The sequence below is a fragment of the Anastrepha ludens genome, chromosome 2 (genome assembly GCF_028408465.1).
Source record: "Anastrepha ludens isolate Willacy chromosome 2, idAnaLude1.1, whole genome shotgun sequence".
In the NCBI taxonomy this organism is placed as follows: domain Eukaryota; kingdom Metazoa; phylum Arthropoda; class Insecta; order Diptera; family Tephritidae; genus Anastrepha; species Anastrepha ludens.
The window spans coordinates 68,617,657-68,642,867 of NC_071498.1; the positions used below are offsets into that span (position 1 = coordinate 68,617,657).

Below are 25,211 nucleotides of genomic sequence, written 5' to 3' on the forward strand. Positions count from 1 at the left end.
GTGGTATCAAAAGCTTAGACTCGTAGACTTCGTGCCTTGGTGCTACCTTGAGTTATGTGGGCAATTGAGCAGTAAAATACACCCTCGAGAAAACTTTGTAATTTTCTCATCACTCCAACGAAAGATACAACGAGAGATGTATGGATTATAGACTATTACGCATTCTTCTTCTTATTAATTGGCAGGATAGCCGCTTACTCGATTTTGACCGAGTTTAACAAAGCCGTTTCTTTCTCGTGCAAACCCACGCCAGTTGGACACACCAAGTGGAGTCAAGTCTATCTTCATCTGATCTTTCCAACACAGAGTAGGCCTTCTTCTTCCTCTGCTACCAACAGCAGGAACCACATCGAGTACTTCCAGAGCCGGAGCGTTTATACCACATCGAATACTTCCAGAGATGGAGCGTTTGCACCCATTCGGACGACATGACTCAGCCAACGTAGCCGCTGGATCTTTATTCACTGCGCTATGTCTATGTCGTCGTAAAGCTCATACAGCTCAGTTCCATCACCTGCGATATTCGCCGTTGCCAACGTGCAAAGGTATACAAATCTTCCGCAGAATCTTTCTCTCAAATACTCCAAGGGACGCTTCATCGGATATTGTGATCGTCCACAATTCTGCGCCATACATTAGGACGGGCATGATGAGAGCCTTGTAGAGTGTTAATTTTGTTCGTCGAGAGAGGTCTTTACTACTCAATTGCCTACTTAGTGCAAAGTAGCATTTATTGGCAAGAGAGATTCTACGTTGGATTTCAAGGCTGACATTGTTATCGATGCTAATGCTGGTTCCTAAATAAACGAAGCCTTTTACAACCTCGAAATCATAACTGTCAACAGTGACGCGAGTGCGCCGACTGTTCGTTTGATAACAGGAGGTACTTCGTTTTATCCTCGTTCATCACCAGACCCATTCGCTTTGCTTCTTTAATCAGTTTGGAAAAGGCAGAATTAAGGCCGGTGATGTCAACTATTAAGCATTGGTAACGGCGATTACTGCAGGCGAAGGAATGATGAGCTGTAATAAGCTATACTACAGCATAGACATAACATCTATCATCACAGTTCGGTGTGAATCAATACTTCTGTTACTATTTGCCTCCACGTCACTGGGTTTTCATCTTTTCTTTTGACATAAAATATGCCCATAGTTTGTATGTTTTCTTCTATATGGTGCATGGACATAGTGCAACGATATCAGAAGGGGAGTTGCTGCATGGGAGGAGGAAAAAAGGGGGATATTTTCTCTGCGTGAGAAATATCAATATAATGGAGTCCTGGCTTCCTTTGATGTTTTGCCAGCAGTGATACAAGATAATCACATTTTAATGCATTCTGCAAGGCGTTTGCTTACAATATCGTTTTAAATCTGTCTGTGAAGAAGCTGCAGATATGGTGATTGAACCGAAGTCCTGCACTCTGCCTCTTTTGGAAGCTAGCCTGGACAATGCAGTAATCGGAGCTGCCGTTCAGTTCGCGTATATTATTGTGACCGAGTCGTAGTTGTGCCATTTGCTCTGTTACATTAAAAATAAACGGACTGATATCTTAGACAATTTTACAGGTGCAGATATGCAGTTATCTGAGTTGATTCCATAAAGCCAAGTCCTGCAGTCAATATAGTCTACATTTTCTATCAACTCCTACCTCAGCCTGGTGCCCATAATAATTTTACGATATTTCGTAGGCTATTTAGAAGTGAGAGTGGTATTTTGAGATTTACAGGGGGATTAAGCTAGAATCTGTATTTTCTTGTAAAGAGTACTAGATCCATCTTGTTTAGCTTCACATAACAGAAAAGGCTACTGTAAGCCATGTTTTCGAAGTCACTGGAGTGGAATTGCGTTCTGTGTTTAATGCAAATATACTTTTTCTAATGAAAAAAAATTCTTAAAAAATATTCATGCATTTTATATTTATTTACAACCGAATTAAATTGAATTCGAAGCGCTAGATGAACCAGCCGGTGAATCGGCTGTTTTTCCTACAGAATTAAATGTAATGAATTGCTCTAAATCGGACCAGTGAGAACGTATTTCAAAATTTGGTTCAACTTTGTGGGGGCGCACACCAGTACCGTCGCTAGTTCGATTTACTGCTGGGTACTTAGTCAACTAATGCCACTCTTAAGTGGTAAGCATTGCTAATCAAGTGAAGTGAGTGTCATTGACCGTCAGTCTTAAACACTTTTCCTTATAACTTCACCATTGAAAGTGTGACTTTTCTTTTTGCACTCAGCAGCGTGAATGGAGTGCATACCTATTCGCACTCGTACATATATATACATATGTATGTATGCATGTGTGTTTGTATGTACCTACATATGTGTATAACCGCAAACCACAGAGGACAGCAAATAGAGGTGAGTTTGTTTTTATAAAACACCTAAATCTACATATTCTCATCTACCTACACATACATAGGTATATATGTATATGTGTGTTTGTACACGTGTGTATTCATATTAATATTTAAGTACGAGTATGCACGGATACATGATTATATGTAAATAACTTTATTGCAACATATCTTCTCATTTGCTACTCTGTGGCTCTTAAGTGCAACTCATAAAATAAAATTATCAAGCAGTCTTACAGCAGTTGGCCTTCCACTAGTAATCGCTGCCTCTTGCGATTTTTCTTATTTTTCTTCGCATTTTTCTTTTCATTGCCAGCAAAATTGAATATGAAGATGGCTAACTTACTTAGCGCTCGAGGTACCACTGTTTACTTACAGAGTTGCCACAGACTTTACAAGTACCTACATTTGTAAGTGACATACATACATACATATGCACATACAAGCTCCTGCTTGGATATACCAATACATCGTTATTATCGCTGAACCAAACAAAGAAATAAAAATAAAAACTAAAAAGACAAAAAAAAAAAAAAAATATTTCAAAAGAGTGGCAACGAGATAATCAACGTCAATAAAAGACAATATCGTACTACAATATTTATCACCAACGGCTGGACGGGCTCTTGAAAAAAGCAGCTTGCACACTTCAATCGCTACGACATTTTTGATATCCGAAGGGCGAATAGATAAAAATCGGTAAATTTTCATTTCAATTGTGCGTGCTTGAGATATCTTTTGTTTGCATTTTGTCTTTTAAGCTGAAGCGATTTATATAATATATGTATATATATAATTGGCGCGTACACCCTTTTTGGGTGTTTGGTCGAGCTCCTCCTCCTAATTGTCGTATGCGTCTTGATGTTGTTCCACAAATGGAGGGACCTACAGTTTCAAGCCGACTCCAAATGGCAGATATTTTAATGAGGAGCTTTTTTCATGGCAGAAATACACTCGGAGGTTTGCCATTGCCTGCCGAGGGGCGACCGCTATTAGAAAAATGTTTTTCTGAATTTGGGTGTTTCACCGAGATTCGAACCAACGTTCTCTCTGTGCATTCCGAATGGTAATCACGCACCAACCCATTTCGGCTACGGCGGTAGCGATTTAGACCAACATAATAATCAGTTGTGAATTTTTTGCTGTTGTTATTAATTACGGATCCAAAAAGTACGAGGTTTGTGGACTTAACGAACCAAAAGTTACTTCTAAAATAATTCGAGGCGCTAAATTCGAATTGGTTTTTCAATATTAGTTATACATTTTGAGAAATGCAATAATTTCAGTCGTATGCCTGACTTTAGTAGTGCACAAGTGATATGGAGTGACAAGTGACGCAAAGTAGGTTGGTGCTGAGAATTAGTAAAATCCGACACTCACCACGTCCTTCTTTCGTATAACTGTAATTTGAAAATATTATCTCCAATTTCTCAATCTTGTTTTTATAACTTAATTTTATTATATACAATCTATCTTAATTTAGCATTCAGAATTATTAATATTTATCATTAAAATTTAATGCAGTGTGAGTAAGAGTTTCCAGGGAAACTCGTTACACATAATTCAGATTGAAAATCTTTGTGGTAAATAAGTGGATATATTTTTTCCTAGTCCGCGTGGTAAGTTGGTGTTCTTTGTTATATTAGAGGCTCGAGGATTTTGGATGGATAGCAAGCCGGTTATTATGTTTATGACTAATATTGCTCATTTCATTGAATACAGTTGGTAGTTTTGAATCTCGGTGCATTATTTCATTGCAGACACACCATGATTTCGATGCTTGATTTCGGGGCTGAGCTACATACTTGACCACCATATTTACATGTGGGGTTAAATATAGATTTGTAGATCAAAATTTTGTCATCCAGTGATAATGCAGATTTTTGATTGAGTGGCGAGAAACGTGAACGAAGCTTTACGCCCAGTTGCTTACGCTTCAAGAATATATGTGACTGCCATGTTAGCCCTCTATCGAGTTGATACCCAAGTATGTTGCCTGATCAGCTTGAGGTATTTGGCAGGGGAGGATATGAGTCTCTGTTTAGTGTGAAAGTGATCTGTACTGAATTGGTTTGATTGGCTTTTATACGCCACTTGTTCAACCAAGTACTAACTTTGTCGAGGGTGTGGTGCAGTAGAGAGACAAGGGAGACGAGATAATTTTTGGCCATTACAACAGTATGTAGCTGTGTGCGTGCGTTCTGCCAAGGCTAGACCGGCAATAAAAAAGTGTATAAGACCGGTCCTAGAATATTACTTTGAGGCAGGCCTGTTTTAATTTCGTGAGGTCCACTAAAATCATTGTTAACTTTCGCAAAAAAAAAAAAAAAATTTTCACGCTCCAGATATAATTTAAATACCTTGTGCATGCATGCCAGACTTTATCAAATACTTGTGTTATGTCTAAAAATACAACTGGGTTGTATTCTATCTTTTTCTAGAGCTTCTATAGACGTGTGGAAATACTAAAACTTATTTAAAAAAGTTTTGTAAAAAGGGCGCGACATCGTCTACTATCTCTACCAGCTTGATGGACAACCAAGTCCATAAAATTATTTGCTTATTTACGATTTTGTATAATGCATCAAGTATGTATATCATAGTTTGAGCTAACATCGACTTTATTACTTATTGTTTAGTTTTATATTTAAGCGGCTTCAATAAATAACAAAAAACCAATTCCTCTCGCCCATTTGTCGCAATGTTAAATCAAATATGAAACGCAGTTGAGCTGAGTTGATTGTATTGTTTGAAATCCCTTTTACAGATTAGACTCCAAAAGCAGTTGTAAATTATGTCTTTGATATGCCCCGAAATCTCTGCTATCCTTTTTGGATTATCGGCAAATTTTCTTTGCTCTTCTTATATGTATGTACATTGCTTACATTTGCCAAGTTAGCAAAAGGAAAAGTCGCGATGGAAATTCAAGTTATGTACTTTTAAGTTCCCAACTTGATTTAATCTTACTAAAAAATATCCGGGCTTAAAGAGCTTGCGAGGGCTATTAATTTTTTAACGTAAGGAACGACTAACGTTACAGGAACGACCCGGATTTATATCCGGCCAAAGGCTGTCACTCCAGCAGCATTCCTCCTGCATGTATGGGTAATGTTTATGCTGCTACAACAACAAAAATGATCGTGTGATGAAATGACCCTTTTCGTTTCTGCTTGCGAAAATCTACGAAACCACTTCATTATGTAGCTACCTATAAAATGATCTTTCAGGAATCATTCAGGAGTCTAGTTGTACGGCTATCTCGTAGGCACAAAAATAACAAAGTTTGGTTAAATTAGATTGAAACCCTAGCAAGAGACTAATGATTTGTTGGATTAGTATGAAATCATTAGTATGAAATCATTCGTTGTTTCAGATTTTCTCAGAGTTTATTTCAAATCCTATAGATCGTAACAAAAAATATCGCTGCCTAAAACCTTGCATTATAACTATTTTTCGATGTGATTACTGTCACAGCCTACGCAGCACACAGCAGTTTATGTCCTAATATAATAAGGTAGCTAACTGCCGAAAATAACATTATTTTACTGCATGAATTTTTTTTTTATACATTTCTAAAAATCGTTTACACTTTCCTCAGTTCGTTTTTAATTTTGAACAAAGCTTGAATTTAATTGGGAAATTTTTTTTTGTAAAGTATTGATTCTTCTAGTATAATTTGTATTCGATGTATTTTGTGTTTTGTACTCTTTCTTCACTGCCGGTCAGCCAAATTTTGCAATAGGTTCAGTTGTCCGATTCTTGCTGTATATTTTCCTGTCGATAAATGGTCAACGATGGTTACTAAAATTTTGAACATTCCTCTTCTTGTTTTCCTTAGCTGATCTGTCGTCTTGTTTTGCAATAATTTGGTTAGTTTTTGTTTTTGCCATTCCATATATATGGCCAGATAAATATTTTCCAAAAGAATTCAAAAAAATGTGATTGGATTATTCTTTGCATTTGCTTGGGGAGGCATCTTTATGTCACTACTGCGGATTTTTCCAGAAATGTTTCTGCCACATTCGTCTGCTCTTCCGTTTCAGCTGATATTCCTGATTGTCTGCGTTGCAATAGAGATTACTATTAACTGAGATATTGAATTTAAACCCAATGCCTACTGTTTGGTTAGTTTGGACATATGTCGTAATAGATGATGCTAATGCTTATACTGCCGCTTGGCTATCAGAATATATTATTGTTCTCGTTCTGCAAGTGACTTTACTACTCAAGACTCTGCAGGCCTCACACATACTTAGAATTTCGCTGGAGTTCCCCAGGGATCGGTACTTGGTCCTTTACTGTACATTATTTATTGCTCTGACTTTCCCAAATTAGCCAACTGTTCATATGCCATGTACGCAGACGACATTGGCATATTTTATTCGCATGCATTTGGTAACCAAATCGTAACCAAACTTCAAGATGCACTACAAAACATGGCAGACTACTTGTGTACTTGGAAAATAAAATTAAACATTGGTAAGACGCAAGCTATCTTTTTCACTAGAAAAAGAAGTCATTGCTTTTTACCAAGTACAGGTTTGAAATTAGGTAGTTATGATATCCCGTGGGCCAATACCGTACGATATCTGGGGGTGATTTTTGATAAAAAAGTATCTTTTTGCGATCATGTAAAGTACATACAGGAGAAAGTAAATTTGGCGATTAAAATGTTATATCCCCTAATAAATAGACGCTCAGGCTTAAGTGATGAAAATAAGCTAATAATTTATAAGTCTATATTTCAGCCAATAATATTATATGCCTGTCCAGCCTGGAGTAATATCGCAAAGTCACATGTTAAGAAACTGCAAATCTGCCAAAATAAGGTACTCAAAATGATGCTACGACTCCCATGGCATTTCTCCACCAGAAAGCTTCATGATGAATCAAAAACTAAGATTTTGTCAGATCAAATACAAAATTTGACTAAAAGATTCAAAATTCGTTCCAGTTTTTCGGACAATCTACTAATAACTGAACTTTCTTAAAGTTCAATTAGGCCCTGGTACTTAAATGCGTACAGACAACCCTAGCTTGTAAGATTTATAGCGGAGGTTTTTCATAGTAGTTTTTTCCTTCGAAAAAAAGAAAAAATCGTTTAAAAAACCAAACCTGTGATAAATATACAAATATAACGATGTAGAATTAAGATTTATATCATATTCTGTAAATTGTGCGATAACATAAATATTGTAAAGTTTTCTACTTAATAAACTCTTATCTTATCTTAGTTTGCGTGAAATTCTTAACAGGCCTATGAATTAATTTATAGACTAGGCTTTTCTCAAGAGCCGCAAGAGACTATTCTCATAGGTTTTTTTTTTTCTCTAAAAGATACAATAAATATTAAACGTGCAATCTTGGATTAACTCCTCGTAGTTCTGAATGGTCCTCTTTCCCAAATTGAATTACTGCTATAACAGCTGAGCTTGCACGTGCTCCAAGGTACTCGTCTTTGAAGGAAGCAGTGGGAAAAAATGGCGCTTCAATGCAAAAGGTTAAGACTCAACAATAACGGAAATGGTTATAAATCATCTTTAAAATGTTTACGAGCTTTTATCATTTTACTGCTATTATGTGCCGGTAACTGTAAACAACAGCCATTACGACAGCCCAATACTTCCAACTTACGATCACTCTCCTAAACTGAAACTAATCTTGACAAACCAATCAAAGATTCGAATTTGGCACATTAAATACCAATGTGCCATTCTCATACGAGTATGTATGAGAGGCCTCAAAAATCGCAACCATGTGTTAATTACCTATCATAAAAAATTAGATATCTTAGTAAACTCATTTTGACGGGTGTGCTTCAGTGTAGAGTACTCGTGCTTGGAAATGCCTAAATAATCTATATTAATGTCTTCAATTTGGGTTAACTGTTTTGAAACTGTGCCCCTTAAGTAGGTTGTGTGAATGACTAATCAATATCGCTATAAAGTGTAGGTGATAAACTTTTTATTTATTTGCACCTAAATACGCAACCAGTATTGCTTTCAGTTGTATTTTTATGGCAATATGATAGTGTGCTGCGGGACGGAGTTTGTTACCACTTTTGTTGGGTAAGAGTATGGCAGTGAGAGCTTAGGCTTTCCCCACTGTTGAGAGAATACAAAACGTAGATTATATCGCGGTACCACTACTCGGCTATCTGTGAATTTGACAGAATCAGCTGCTGAATTGGGGTAATTCTAGATTTCGCTTTAAATTATTTTGTTTACAAACAGGCGGATTCATATAAGGTGAAGCTACTAGAGCAGCAGATTTGCTTTTTCTTGCGCCCATTTTTGAAAAGCATTAAGCCAAGTGGCGCGGGAAACTTTCATAATGTGCCACACTTATGGGATACAATTTGGCTCAATTGTCATACGATACTACAACTATACAGCTTAAGTTTTAAGTTTACCACCTCATAAATCATATGAGAAATTGATGCATGTACTGAGTGAAAGAAATGAAAAAAAAACCATTGAGTAAGTCGTGTGTGTTGTTCAAAACATTTCTTAAACTTTAGGGACAAGACTATAGCCCAAAACCAACAACGCATTTGCAGTGGCATTTATCGGATCAGGAATTACTGCCAATATTGGAAGCCATAGCCGGAGCAACCGAAACACGGTATCGCTGGTGACTACATTATTCCGTGTGCTCGCAGGAATTCACTAAAAGTTATCAGCTGATCAGTTTCTAAAATTACCCGACAAGCCACAAAAAACTTTAGAAATGTCTCCGTGTATTGATAAAAACTAAGCAAAAGTCGGTACCACGTTACCAGAACGACCCGGATTTGTATCCGTCCAAGGACTGTCAGTCAAGCAGCATCACCCGTACATGTATGTGGAATGTTCATACCACTACAAAACAACAACATACCGAGTTACATACATATCATACATATATATGTACGAGTCTATGCCATATGCCAAGCTGTGTTGGACCATATCGGACGTTTTATACTTTTTATTGGTCTTGTTGCTTGATATAGGTGTCTGAATCAGTCTATTCTAATTAGTCCAAGGAATAGTCCTGTGCAACCAGTCCAAACTTCATCTAGACAAACAAAAATAAGAAATTAACGAAGGTGTAATCAGTATATAAAATAGTTCAGTAGATCCATTTTAAAGAATGGTCGAATGTAAGTTGTCCATATGATGTCCCAAATGGGTTAGTTGTGTATTCATGGAGCTGTATGAGTTTTTCGAAGACATAGACATAGCGCAGCCAAAAAAGATTCAGTGGCTTCCTTGGCTGGGCCATGTTGGCCGAACAGATGCAAACGCTTCAGCTCTGAAAGTAGGTATTCGGTGCGGTACCAGCTGACGGTAGCAGAGGAAGAGGAAGGCCTCCTCTGCGTTGGAAGGATCAGGCGGATAAGGATCTGGCTTCACTTGTTGTTTTCTACTGGCGCCGGTTAGCACGAGAAAGAAACGACTGGTGCGCTTTGCTAAATTCGGTCAAAGTCGCTTAAGCGGTTATGGCGCCAAAAAAGAAGAAGGAGATGTTAATGCATATTTTTTGTTTTTTATTATTTTAATCTATTTGGTTTCTAGTATTGGTTACAGCTTAACGTGGTCTTGTACTAAGAAGTATTCAATCTAGTCCTACTTTTTGCAGCGTGCTACGATAAGCTACTGACGTCACTTGGGTTTATGTAAATATCGTCTTCGACTCAAGTTCGGCTCGTCCAAAACAAAAAGAATTCTGTAATCTTTTATTTCTTTGAACTTTTTAGCTATAAGAGCCATTTCATCGAAAGATTGAAATGAATAGAAATGAATATTTTTCCAATGACAAGCATATGGTAATTCGCAAGGCGAATCTGTTAAAGGTGGTATTAATACACCAGCTGATTTGTTTTTTCTTTCGCCGTGTACATTAGGTTATCGGCATAAAATGAAATGACGAAAAGCCGTTCCATTCGCACTATCGTCGTATGCTTCTAGCTCCAGGTGCACTTCTACTCTTCAACGTAGTTCTTCTTTTTCTTTTCTACTTTCTTTTATCGTGACATTCTAATGTACAAAATATTGTTGTTGGTCTAATGTCACCATCTTTAATGCATTCGCTTTGCTAATTCGAATAGTTTTTCCGTTAATTCGTCTTCCTGTTTTATACTTATATATTTTCGCCTTAGCTTAGGATTGTATTTTATCATCAGAAAAGTACAAAAGTGTAAAGTTTTCAGCGTAAAAATTTCACATACTGAATAACAGTTGCCACTTAGTGTTTAATTGCTGCATACATATGTACGAGTATGTCAAGCCATGTATTTTGATTTCGATTTCGAAACCTATTCGCCAATGAAATATGTATTAAAAAAGTATAAAAAAGGAACATGTTCATTTCATTACTTCAAATTGCTTACGGAGAACAATGGAGGTGTTGCCCTCTGTCTTATGAATTATTTTATTAGGCAAGAAAATGTTAGGAAAAAAATATTCGGTTCCACTCGATTTTGGACCTATATTGTTAACTGAACCGAGTTTCGACCTCAAAAATTAATGGAACTCTTTAGCTTTTATAAGTTGAAGTCTTAGTAAAAATTGCAATACAAGTGCGAAATTTTGACTATTTCCACAAAAGATGCTGAAAAAAATTTCAATATAATTTTACATATGCATATTATTGGTATATGAAGGGGCGATTATGGTAGAAATATGTATTTATGTATATCAATATTTTGTTTTAATTTTTGTATACATTTTATGTAGTTGTTCATATGCCACATTTGCACAGTATTGTATTCAAAATAAAAAAATAATAGTTATTATATTATATATTATATATTAATTTTCTCTAGTTAAATGGTGCTCTTTTGTGCCAAACATGAATCAAATACGTACAGGAGCATGCTAGCAAGCGATTTTCAAAATGCATGCTAAATTAGATTGACAGTCATGCATATGCACATAAATATAAACAAATATTATCACATTAATTTTTATAATATTTATAACCGATTTTACATTAAAAATTAGAAATTACAAAAAATATATTACATTAGAAAGTATGTCCAAGGTTATGTAAAATATCTGTGTACTGTTAAAGGATTAATTTGTTTGTGTACTTACCGACGCACTGGCACGGCTAAATTGTCAACACTGCGTGACATAAGCGAAACATCTTGACTAGCCCTACGTGACCTATGCATGTAGTGGTATTTTGTTTTTGCGGATTTCAACGAATTACCAAAAATCGAGTAGGAACATAAAAAAATTAAAGAAAAATAAAATAAATAAAATTCTAAAATAAATATCAAATAAAAAGGATATGAAAATTTTAAAATGTATTACAAAAATGTAATAAATAAAAAAAAGTGCTACCAAGTAAAATAAGGGATAGCACAAAAAATATCTGTGTTTTCAGTGAATTTAAACTGCTTTTCTCCCTGCATGTCAGACTAGCGGAAAGTAGAGGGTCTCTCAAGATCGAAATTCTTTTTTAGCAGATTTCATTTTTACAGCTGTCACAGTTCGATAGTGTCTCGATTGACAGATGCTAAGTGGAAAAGGTGCAATTTATTAAAATGAGCGCGAGTTCGTTCTAGAAGCATTACAAATTATAAAACTAACTACGAAAATGGGGGATCTGTGGCAATTTGCAATTTCGAAAAATAAAGCCCGGAATAAAAAAAAATTAATTGACAAATTTGGGTCAACTAGCTCCGTCTGACATATAAAAGCACCGGTGCACGTTCGTACCGGCCGAAAATTTTAAAGTCATCGCAGCTATAAAGGAAATCATTGAGAAAGATCAGAATTTGTTAATCGAAAAGCGTTCATAGAAGTTCGGCCTATCTGCACTACCACCACATGACGAATTTCGTATAAGGCTTTGCTCTTAAGCCTTAATTGGCTCACTTGGCACAAGAATTGAAGTTATACGGCAACTCACAGTGTCGAAAATTTGTTTGTTAATTTCAACCAAGGGAACCCTTCGGATTTTTTTCATGTGAAAAGATAATTTTCTCAGGTGGAGCCCATTTCCTTTCAGGGCATTAGAAAATCCAAGGCGACACGTTGAGATGCCTTTGTATTACTTTCGTATTATTGTATTCTGCATTGTGATCTGGGGGTGTGCCACAGTGTCTTTTTTCTTCGAAAATGCAACTGAAATGGCACTTATCGTCTTCGGGTTACGATATGGGGATATCAAAAGGTTTTGGGCTATTTTTGTTCATAGGAATATTTATTGAACATAGTACTTTTAGCGAGGCGGTACGATATGCCACAGAGCCAACGAAACAATCAATTTATGCAAACGAAATTCCTTCGAGGAATAATTTCAATTTCATTCCTTTGGAGTGTTTGAGAGAAACAGTCTCCGGAAGATTTTTGGAAGAAGAAGAATAAGAATAACTTCAAGATATTCAGTAGTAATTGGCACACAAAAGCTCCCGATGTAACACATTTAGACTAGCAGTGTGTCTACTCTATAACGCTATCTACGAAGTAGGATTCACGTGAACAGAAAACTTTTAAACTCCAAAAGATAAGAAATGTTATTGAAAATTTTACAAAAAAAATAAAACAATCGACTTCTGCACGCTTGCACTCAAGGGTCATCTGAGGAAATATTATTTAACATTCATAAATTGTATACCCTCTGCCAGTCGTACATACATATAAGGGTGAACGATATGAAGTGTTACCAACTTCACACTGCTTGTATCTGTAAAACAGCTCATGACATCAACGTCAAAATTGTTCCAATGACAGTTCAATACATTGTTTATAAGCCATCAAAAGCATTTGCGTCTCAGTTTTGTTGAATTTTTTTTCTGTGATGGAATTCAAACGTAATAGTGTGATTGCGTTATATTTGGCTGGAAAATCACAACCAGCCATTGTTCGTGAGCTCAGTCACCTCAAAGTGCATAAAATGTTTGTGTATCGCACTATAAAACGTTACAATGATACTGATAGTATTGCAAAACGCTATGGAAGTGGACCAAAAAACACGCAACAACGCCAGAAATGGTTCGGAAAGTGAAGGCTCGACTTGAACGAAGGCCACGTTGAAGTGGAAGAAAAATGGCCAAAGAACTGAAAATATCGCAACGCAGCATTCGACGCATATTGAAAAATGAGCTCAAGGTCAAGGCTTACAAGTTCCAAAAAGCACACGTCTTTCACCCCAGCAAAAAAAAGTTCGGTGCGAGAGAGCAAAGGAGTTGTTGCGCTTGCACGAACGTGGTGAATTTCCTAACATTGTGTTTTCTGATGAAAAAAAATTCCCAATTGAGCAGTTCATAAACACTCAACACGATCGTGTTTACTTGCCCGAACGCTCATACGAGAATTTGAGCCTACGTATGGCCACTCGAAGCATTTTCCCATCGCAAGTAATGGTTTAGCCGCAGTGACCGTTGGTGGACGCTCTCCAATCGTTTTTATCGAGCCTGGTGTCAAAGTGAATGCGACTTATTATCGGGAAAATGTTTTAGAAGCTGCTTTAGAGACGTGGACACGCAAACATTTCGGGCGTATACCATGGACGTTCCAACAGGACTCGGCACCGTCTCATAAAGCTCGTGTGAACCAAGAATGGTTAAAAAATCATGTTCCACACTTCATTTCGTCCATACAATGGATTTCGAATTTGCCAGACGCAAATCCGATGGACTATTCCATTTGGTCCATTTTGGAGAGCAAGGTGAGGACTAAAAAATATGCCAGTATGGATGCGCTGAAAAAAGCGATTATACGAGAATGGGCCAAAATACCTCAAGATCACATTAGTGCAGTATGCAACTCATTTTTTGACCGTTTGAAGGCTATAGTCAAGGCAAAAGGTGGTCATATCGAGCTAAAATGAATATATGTTAAAATTGTAATCATTTTTGAATAATTTTGTCTTTGAAATCAATAAAAACTAATTTCACACAAAAAAGTTATGGTTATAGTTTTGAATAGGTAACATTTCATATCGTTCACCCTGTATTACTAAGCATGCAATGGGATTCCCATTCAAATATGTTTTTAATTTGAGTTTGAAAAATAAACTCCAACTTGAAAGGCCCTTTGTATGTACAGATGCACTCCTAAACTCCGAAAAAACCGCTAACTGGCAATGAATGTCGTCTTGTATGTGTATGTTTATATATATGGTATATATATATGTGTGTGTTTACGCGCAAATGCTAAACTAAACGACGTTAAACGGAATCACAGTCTATTAAATCGTTTTGCGGTTTTTATGCGCGCGTAGTTCGCCGAGTTGCGCCGCATTCACTACCCCTCTGCCACACCCCAACCTTCATCTAGCTTGCAGTGAAGCGTCTGTAATGTGGTTTAACTGCTGCGGAAAAGTGAAGGAGCAGTTAGTGGGTATGTGGGTGTGAGAGGAGTCTCAATGCATTTGTGTGCATGTGTCTTTGACATTTCGAATCCTTTCAGTATTTTGTTGGTGCACTTGGTCTATAAAATTCATGGCCATAATAAATGCATATTATAAGTTTTGTGCTTGTGTAGACATGCAGATTGCTTGGAGGATTGCAAGCTTACATACATATATTGGGTGAGAGGGCGAGAACGGGGCGGGCGAAGGCAATTTGTGGGCATTTAAAAAATTGCAGGTAATTCCATGACTATTTAATGCACATTTCTAAAAGGTTTACTGCTAATGTTTACTTTAAAATAAATGGCTAAAATACAAATACAAAATACTTGGTGGAATACATATATTAATATTTTTAATGCCATAATACTTTGTACGCTAATAGGGATTTAATGACGATATTTTTAATCAAGCGAAAAGTGCGTAAAATATTTAAAATGTACTATATGTGGTTACTCTTTTGAAATTGATTCAAGTGTTTTTACTTCGCTTCTGATGAAATCTTTTTTTAAGGGCCCCTGGTTTTTTTTGGATACATTGGAAACGAACTGGCAGATATTCTCGGCAGCCGGCAGCAAGAGCCATCACAGAGGCTTATGGATTCTGAACCCTTCTTCGAACTGCAATATACCTCCAAGTATTATGTATGTGTGTGTACTATATGCAATTGGGAAGTATGCTTGTACAACCATCCTTAAGTGCTTGGCCGAGCTTCGCATAAACTTTGTGGGGTGTGTCTTGATGTTGTCCTATAAACGGAAAGACAGACAATTGTATGCCGTCTCTGAGCAGCAGATGGTTTCTGTCAGATTATTTTTTAATGGAAATAAGGCACTCAGCCGACAGCATTCGAAGCAAAATTTTCTACCATCCAATCTTTCGTGTTCACAGGGACTTCGAACCCAGGATCGAACACAAACTGATTAGACCACGAAAGGTAACTATGACATCAAACTTTCTTTCCGAAAGTATCAGCTGGGGGATTCAAAACATCCTTTAACCTTACCAGGTACAAGGTCAGGGAATTCAAAGGGTTTTTCGCAGGACAATGCAAAGACTTAGCCCTTGTAAAATTTTGGCCTAGTACCTTTTGTTCCAGTAGAGTAAGCATTGCACTGTAAATGTCTTTTGAGTGCGGGGCGACTCGCCAAATGATCTTACGAGGTTCTTGAGTAAAATGTGGATCAATGAAGATCATCAACCGGATGGAAGCTCGTTGTGTAAATCTTAGGATTTATAAAAGGACCCGTTCGGCATACAAAGTTATTAATTATTAAACATGAGTTATTTAACAAAGTGACCAGACGGGCAGAAGAAAGGACTTCCGCTCAATCGCCACACCTGTAATTACATCACAGCTGGATCTAAATTGACTGAAGGAGTGAAAGCTCTGATACGAGTAAGCAGAACGAATTCGAATTTCAACAGTCAAAAGGATTCAAACTACTACAAAGTTTTAGAAGCAGGGTTGGTGCAGCTGATCTAAGCAACATGAAATCAGAATACATTTTTTGGCTACTGGGAAAAATCTGATAATTTTTCATAGAATTTTGCAAGCCCGTTATTAATGACAACTCCATTGCGCCACTGGGTTCTACTAATAAGAAGTCTATAGTAGGTTTAGACTGCAATTATGACATCAAATAAGCTTAGGAATACCGTTGTCATCAATTACACGCTGATTAATACATCTATAAATTAATTTTTACTCAATTAACACTTTGATAACACATATACATATAGTATGTATGCATTATATATACTTTAGTATGTATATGAAAATTGATGTTCTTGTGTCTTTATCAATAATAAGCGCTAATGGGTTCCTTTTAAATTAATTTAAAGCGCTTTATGATCAATTAGCACGACGACAATGTGTTCTGAACAAGAACAAGCGCAAGAGAAAGAAAGCCTTGAGTTAAAGTACACAGTGGTAATGGGCTGAGTGCGAGTGGACACGTACTTTATTTTTTTAATATTTCCGCTTTTATTTCCTCTCTTCCATATTTAGCTGCGGTTTTTATTACATTTTGCATGCTAAGCAGTTTGCGGACAATTTACATTTACATGACCGCCTGTTTAAAAATATTTGCATCACAAATATTTGGGCAAAACTGGAAAAAAATTTATTGTTGGTACATTTCAAATTGAAAATTTTAAATACTCGTATTTGTATGCTCAAGCAGAATTGTATTATTTACTAGCGAATTGCTTTGCAAATGATGGATACACGCATTACTTAATTCATGTAGGAATGCCAAACGTATTGATTTTTGGTGCAGAAAGTTTAAATGCACTGATTTTCGGTAAATTCAAAATAAGTATTAAGTTATTTTTTGTATTGGCACTGAAACGAGTACTATTACAATCATATTAAATTTTTATTCGTCTTTTACTTTTTTTTGGTTGGTAAAGTTAATTTTTTCGTAGGCTGCTCTAAAATAAGCCGTAATTTGGCGTATGGACGAAAAGAAGGAGCCTATACATATGTACGTATACTTACAACAACAATTGAATTATCTATTGAATCAATTGAATGCTTTGAGAAGAAATTGGTCAATCAGGAAATCTCACCCTTATGAGGGTCACCGGTTTCTTTTTTTATATACAAGTTCGAAATTTTTATTATATTATTGGGTTGGGCAATAAGTTCATAGCGTATTTATATTTTCTTTTATTTTACAACGATTTGTTTGCTGCTTGGCAAAGGGTAAGTCCTCATTCGATAGAACTCTTTCTGCTCTATAAAACTATGTTAGTGGTATTTTTGATTTAACAACAAATGAGCTCTACATTGCCCAGCTATACCGCGTGAATGAGGTTATTCGACTGAAGAGACCTGACTGACAGGCAGGCCCCATCTTGCACAAACCGTCGAACCTGCACTCCAAGAGCTCGGATGGGAGGTCCCTCAGCACCCGCCGTATTCTTCGAACTTTGTGACGACCGTTCAGCTTTTATTCCACTCCCTGTTAAACCATATGAAGGGCGTTACCTTCGACAACAAAGAGGTCCTTCAAAACTGGCTCAACAACTTCTTCGAAACCAAACCAGACGATTTTTGGCGGAATGGCATCAACAAATTGGTCAAGAAGTGGGAAGAGATTGTAAACAACAACGGCGAATATAAATATAATTGATTAATTTATTGATAAAATTATTGTTTTTCGTTTAAAAAAAGTCTTCGGTGAAAACGTTACGAACTTATTCGCCAACCCTGGGTTCAAAACAATGGGGCGGGAAGAATTATCAAGTTTTAAAAAATTTGTTTGTACATAATTCCTTTTCTTTCTGTTTTTGTATATTAAAATTATGGTGTATTCTAAAACCTAAAACATATGACGGAAAGGTTAAGCTTAGATTCAATTCACAAAATTAAACAAATTGAAAAATTTTAATAATCTTTTTAATATTTCTATAAATTTAATTTTTTTTCTATTTTTGTGGGACCAAACATTCTTTTTAAAAAATGTTTTGGAAAAAGTTTGTTTGTTAAACACTTTTGAAACAACTTTTTATATTGCTTTACATTGTTTTTTTTTATTATACTTTCATTTTCAGAAAAATTTACGAAAAAAACCAAAATATTTTTGTTCCTTAACATGGAATCGGTCTATAGAAGCGCATATCGAATTGTGAAACATTCCTATGGCAACGTACTACGAATTTCTAGTGGTTTTTTGACATGTAAGTACTGCTGATTGCACTAAGACTTGGCAGCCCTAACTTTATGCCGCTGACGTTATACGCTGCTTAATTTATGCGGTGCTAATAACGGTGGCAAAAATGAGGAAGTTTATGAGTGGCACACAACTGACCAAATATATCAATAAATAGGGCGAGTAAGTAAAAATTGTAAATATTAATTTTAAGAAAAAATATTTGTATAGGCATCGCGTGGCATAAAATTATTAATAAATTATTCGGGTACATAATCGTACCAAGTGTTTTCTTTATGGCCTCAAACAAATGCCAAAATGCCATGTAAGGACTCACAAGTTGAAAAGAAGGCTACTTCTCTTTCATTGCCGCTCCATGAAAAAATAGGCTGAGGTTCTTGAAACCGAACGTACAACCTTTCATAGGCGCCATAGTGGGAGTGCCGCTTAACGATTTTTGTGGAATCCATTTTAAACTTCTTTTGCGAGTTAAACAAACTACAAAGAGTCCGCTTCAGATGTCTGGAAAATTATTTCTTTCTTTTCTTTTGGTTACAGTTTCGTTGGAAATGGCAAGTCTGGTCCGGTCACGGAGTAAACTCTTGATAAATAAGCAGCTCGTCCAATGATGTTTCATGCTCATAATGGGCATTGAAGTACAACTTCCCGCCTTTGTGGTACTGACGCCAATGCCAATCGTCTACAACAGTTTCGATAGTTCCAACAAGTTGGTACAAACGTCCGAAGCCATCACGTTATTGGAGCGAGAGGCTTCTCCATTAGTTATGAAGTCCTGTTTTGTGGAATGCACAATTAAACTGCTTATGTGGATAAACCAAGAGATGACTTGACAGCTAACATTTGGCACATTGCTGATGAGATAAGTCAGGTTATGCTGGAAAAAGTGGTAGAAAACGGGAGTACCGGAATGATTTGTATAAGATGTAGACCTGGTAGCCAAACGACCGAAATTATTTACGATCACCAAATGCTAATTAAATTTGCAAGCGGGTAAAACAAAAATATTGATAATCTGCAAATTTTGTCTATGCTCCTAAAATAACACCCTTTACAAGCAAATATGCATATTTACTACTTAAAATATCTTGCAGTTAAATTAGGTTTTATTAAATTAATTTTCATATGCCGCACTCTCCTCAGCCTTCGTTGCCTTCATTGTGGATCTCGTCGTTTTTTACGCTGGGCAGACTTGCTTACGTGATGTAGCGCACATACGAGTATGCAGCAAGTACGGTTGGCGGATGGTATGTTTGTAAATACACGTGTGCATGACTGTATGTGTGTTTGTAGACTTAGCAGATTGAGCTTCTGTTGCTGTTTTCAACTACTTCTACCATAAATACATACATATATCAGTATTTTGGACCGACTCAAAGTGTAATTACTCTAGACTTGAACGTAACTTAACAAAATTAGGAGCAACTTGCGAAACGGGAAACGTGTACTCGTATAAATGATTACCAAAGCCTTAAGAAACTGAGAGAGCCGTTAATTTTGGACTCTAAGTTATGTAATTACATAAATTGAGAGCGGTGATTAATTTACTTTTAATACAATAAGCCCTTTCATAATTGTTATGGGATATTAATTTTTTCCGTACATTTATTTGAGGTGGTACCTTTGAAGACTACATAGGCAACATGCAAAAATGACAGATTTACCATATTCCACCATTTCATATGGTGCAAAATAAAATTGAGCGGCAAATTCGGCTGTCAGGTCTCAGGGCCCTCGGCAGCGGATTTCTGTATTTTCACACTCGTCCAAACAGTCGTTCAAACCGCAACGAAACAATATATAGTAAGCGGGCACGATATTGATTTTTTTGTATACCTCTAACACAAACCCAGAAGATGGTTCCATGTGTAGAAGTCCACGCAAGTGGGGAAAGTTACTGACCGCCATTCACTTGGAAGTTGCCAGGACGATTCTTCTGCATAAGGTTCAAACAGTTCACAACGTCCGGGATTAGCCCACGTATCCTCTGGGTAGCTTCCGAACACCAGCTCGGGAGTGAGCTAATGTTAGAAGGCGAAGCATTCCAGGATAACTGGTTGTGCGCTGGGTTTGGGAGCCGCCACTTAAGCGCCGATGAAGCGACGCTTGGAGTGTTTGAGAGAAAGATTCTGCGTAAGATTTTTGGACCTTTGCACGTTGTCAATGGCGAATATCGCAGGCGATGGAACGATGAGCTGTATGAGCTTTACGACGACATAGACATAGCGCAGCGAATAAAGATCCAGCGGCTACGTTGGCTGGGCCATTTCGTCCGAATGGATACAAACGCTCCGGCTCTGAAAGTATTCGATGCGGTATCAGCTGGTGGTAGTAGAGGAAGAGGAAGGCCTCCTCTGCGTTGGGAAGATCAGGTGGAGAAGGACTTGGCTTCACTTGGTGTGTCCAATTGGCGCCGGTTAGCACGAGAGAGAAACGACTGGCGCGCTTTGTTAAACTCTGCCAAAATTGCGTAAGCGGTTATCGCGCCAATTAAGAAGAATAAGAACACAAGCCCAATTTTTTGTAAACACATCCTTTTTTTCGTGAGCCTATCAGCTGATGCTGTCAAATTCGCTGAGAGCCGAAATTAACGGTCTGATATTGGTCACACCTTAGACATCTTTTCTACATGGGCAGCATGTTGTAAAGTTACTTCGCGAACAGATTTAATTAAATTTTATTTTTCCAAAGTAAATTGCCACAATTCAGAAGCGCTACTCGCAAACCTTATTGACCGAAAATGTCAATGAAATTGAGAAGAAGACTGTACGAAAAACGTGCATGCTCTTATGTATTTGAAACGAGGCTGTACACGTAAGTTAATCCGACAGCATAAGTAAATATGTTTGAGTTTTTACACTATCAGGCGCTCACTCACGAATTAGCACAAGCCGTCTGACCTAATCTCAGTTGATCCTAATTTAAAAATATGTAGTTGTTTTTGAGCACAAGTGCTTCTGCGGAGACAGTGCGTGCAATGCCGCTTTCGGCACAATTCGTTACGTGCTCACTCAAAACGTAATACCTATCTGACTACGGTTGGCGGCGTCATTTGTTTACAATTTTTTCGCCCAAAATTGAATTATGAGGCCAAAAATTTAACAAAGGAAACTCTTTGCTCTTTAAATGGAAATGACCTTTGATGTGTGGCCTTTTCAGCGCATGGAAATAGCTTTTAATTCAACGAAAGAAGCAGTTTAAGTAAATGTGTGTAGGTATTTATGTGAGTGGTTTATAAATACTTGGCTACACGAGCCGGTAGCCAGGGACTTTTTTCGTAAACAACACGTCCGCAAGGGAAATATAGCTGGCGAAACTTCTTTCAATAATTTTTCAGGTTGTGGTGTATTTACACAATGCCGGTTTCGCTGGAAAACTTGTTCAGGGTCGACTTGATTTGTAAACAAATGTATAGTTTTTGTTCGTACAGGCATTTTTATTAAGCATAATAATTATGTTGATTTCAAATTATAAATTAAGTCACTCAATGGATGAATTTATATTAAAATATATTTGTGTTTATTATGTTAATAAAAAATTAATTAAAATGCACTGTGCTGTGTTTTAAGAAATACTGAGTTGACCCACACCTAAACCATGATACTTTTTTACTGGGCTCAGAGAGTCAGCACTTTGGAGAGGAGGGCCCTTTGTATGCGAATCAACCATTAATAGCATTAATAGCTTAATAGCATTTAAATTTACCCATGTCGCCAACGCTTGAAAATTAGCATGGAATTTAAAAAATTAAGTTTTCCATGAATTTGGTATGAAATCCTTCCCAAGTGTCCAACAAAAACATATTTTAACTATTTTTATAGGGATTTTGAAAACAACTAATATACAACTCTACAGATAATATAAAAAAGTTATTAAATATCAGCAACAATAATAAATACATGTCTTTTTTTGGTTAGGTTGAATTAACACCTCTACTGCATAACGTGTGTGAGATACGAAGTGGACAGACGGCGAGTTTAATCGCGATTAGCGGCGCAGTTAGTACTTAATAAAATTGTAGTGCGACAGACGGTTGTTACGCGGATTAACGAACAGCTGATTTGTTCACTGGATAGTTTTGTTAGTAAAAGATGGACCGCAGTCAACAAATACGAGTATTAGCTGCCTTATACTAAGAAATAATTATTTGAAAAAAAAAAAAAATTAAAAATGCAAATTCTCAAACAGCTCCGAAATATCAAAACAATTTATGTAATTTCGAAATTGTCAGTGCATTAAATTATGAGAATTAAGTTTAGTCGTCAATACGTATTAGTTACACGTATTTCCTGAGATTATTCCGAATTAAGTCGATAATTCCGATGAACGCCACCGTCTGCCTAGACTATAAAATCGAAGTTCCCTTACCTTTCAAACAAATTTAACGACTGAGCGCGCCAAATTACGAAAATCAAAAAACAATTTATTAAATAGTAAAATTTGCTGCCTCCTTTGTAAAATAGTTTCTTTCTTTAATCTAGAAAAAAATATGCTCCTATTCACTTTGAAGAAAACTACACATTTTAAAGGGCACATCAACTAAACTTAAAAAATAACGTCGGCAAGAGTTCCACAAGCTTCTGAGAACATGAAAGTGAGCTCGCTTAATCAGGTGGACTATAATGCAAGAGATACATAAGTTGAGCAAATTTCCCTTACTGTGGGTACAGGCAGTTTTTAAATTGTTTCTGAAATTTAAGATGAATTCGCATCAATAAATATTTTCTTACCAATAAGATTGCGTCGCCATCAGAAATTGTTGCATTGTTTGGTGATGCAGCATGTGTGGAATTGATTAGTATTTTTTTAATTTTCCAAATTTTTCAAAATGTTTAAGACTGCATTGACTTTATTTACTCAACGCAAATTCTAAACACTTTTCACCAACATAATTGATTAGCTTTTACATATTAATTATCACTCTTCTTTGTCTCTAACAATAATTGGTTTTCTTGCAAGCAAATCAATTTACGACTGCCTTAAAAATAGCAATTGATAAGACAAAAAACAAAAAGAAAAAAAAAACAAATAAATTGATGAATTATGCCCAATATTTAGTACTAAGCCTAGTAAGGGGATCCCAAACTGTGTGTGGCGAGACGGCGTCTACAGGACACCTGCATATAATTAGTGTAAGTTCAAGTAACAATAGAAAATTTACAGTTCAAAGTTGCTATTGCAAAATTCAAAAATATTAGACTTCTTAATTATTTTCGCCAAGCGTTCACAAGTAAACATATCTAGGCACCGATGGAATAGAGCTGCCTTAAATTAAATTTGTTTGTAAAATAGTGAGTTATAATAGTTTAATGAGTTATAACCCTGCTCGCTAGTGGCGAATTTTGCTCTATAACTTTGTTGTTGCTTTCACATGCAAATTTTTCATCAAGTGAGCCGAGCCGATAAGTGGTCTTTACAGTAGTCTTTACAATAACCGCAGTATGTTATTGTTTTATAATTCTTTTTCGAGTCAAATTTTATCCTTTCGAAAAAATCATAAATGTATGTTCTTAATAATTCGCTGCAGGGAAACGAAACCACATATCCATATATCGTTGCCGTCGCCGTAAAAGTTGGTAATACATTTTTCGGTCAAAATAATACTAACTCCGTTTTTCATTTATAATTTAAAATTTCAGCAAAAAAAATTAGTTTTTGTAAAGTCAATTAGGTTACAAAAGGGTTACAAAAGGGTATTTTCAAATTTTGAAGGCGGTGCGTAGTATTACTTAATGGCGTTTTTTCACTCTACTGTAAATTTTTACTAAGATGAGTTAGAAGCTCTTACCCCGGCGGCAACGATATTGCAACTGGCTAATGAAATTGTTTAAGGAACAAAACAAGCATCTTACAGCGGTATGCTTTTTTTAGAATAGAAGTGCGTCGAAAATTCTACAAAGGGAGTTAAAAAAAAAAAAAAAATAATTGGCGCGTACACTTCTGTTAGGTGTTTGGCCGAGCTCCTCCTCCTATTTGTGGTGTGCGTCTTGATGTTGTTCCACAAATGGAGGGACCTACAGTTTCAAGCCGACTCCGAACGGCAGATATTTTTATGAGGAGCTTTTTCATGGCAGAAATACACTCGGAGGTTTGCCATTGCCTGCCGAGGGGCGACCGCTATTAGAAAAATGTTTTTATTAATTTAGCTTTCACCGAGATTCGAACCAACGACCTCTCTGTGAATTCCGAATGGTAATCACGAACCAACCCATTCGGCTACGGCGGCCGCCGACAAAGGGAGTTACAGTACAAAAAATATTGGGAATCCCAGCACTAAGCAATCCCATCATGCATTTTGTTAGGCAAATAGTTCAATCATTGTTTCTTTTGCTTGAACGAAGCGATCCATCTTGCGGTGGTTGTCACACGAGTCAAACAATCGCTTATTCTTTGCGATTAATGAGATTTTGCGCATCAATAAAATTGGAAATGTCAAATTGTATATGCTTTGTGGATACATACATAAACACATATATTTTCAGTGCAAGCATGGGACTTTGATTGTAATTACCACCTTTGTTGTTGTTGCTATATTCTGCGAAGGCTTGGACAGGCTAAGACAAAATCAAGTAAAGGAAGAGAGCTGAGAGCGAAAACAGCGCACGTTTTAGCGCCAGATAAACCGAACTTCGATATTGATTTGAGAGTATGCTTTACCCACCCACTTTTTATTATTTTCTTGTAGTCGTATTTTTTGTGTTATGTACTCCAAATTTGGCTGTTATTGTTGTAGCAGCTTACTAAAACAACAACTGCAAATTTGTTTGAGTTTGATAATTAAATTTAATATGTGTATGTACATACATACATACAAATTTACTCGAAA

General features: G+C 36.6%; 1 protein-coding gene across 8 annotated transcripts in view; it reads right to left on the reverse strand.

Annotated features, from left to right (window-relative positions):
• Positions 1–25,211, reverse strand: part of LOC128871750 (TLD domain-containing protein 2) — a 319,890-nt gene that overhangs the window by 182,162 nt on the left and 112,517 nt on the right. For 5 of the 8 annotated variants that reach the window (XM_054113783.1, XM_054113781.1, XM_054113784.1 and 2 more), the window contains exon 5: positions 11,441–11,512. The exons of the other annotated variants lie outside the window; for them this stretch is intronic. In XM_054113783.1, coding sequence (XP_053969758.1) covers positions 11,441–11,512 — 72 coding nt within the window. The remainder of the gene's footprint in view (positions 1–11,440; positions 11,513–25,211) is intronic. 8 annotated transcript variants of the gene reach the window in all.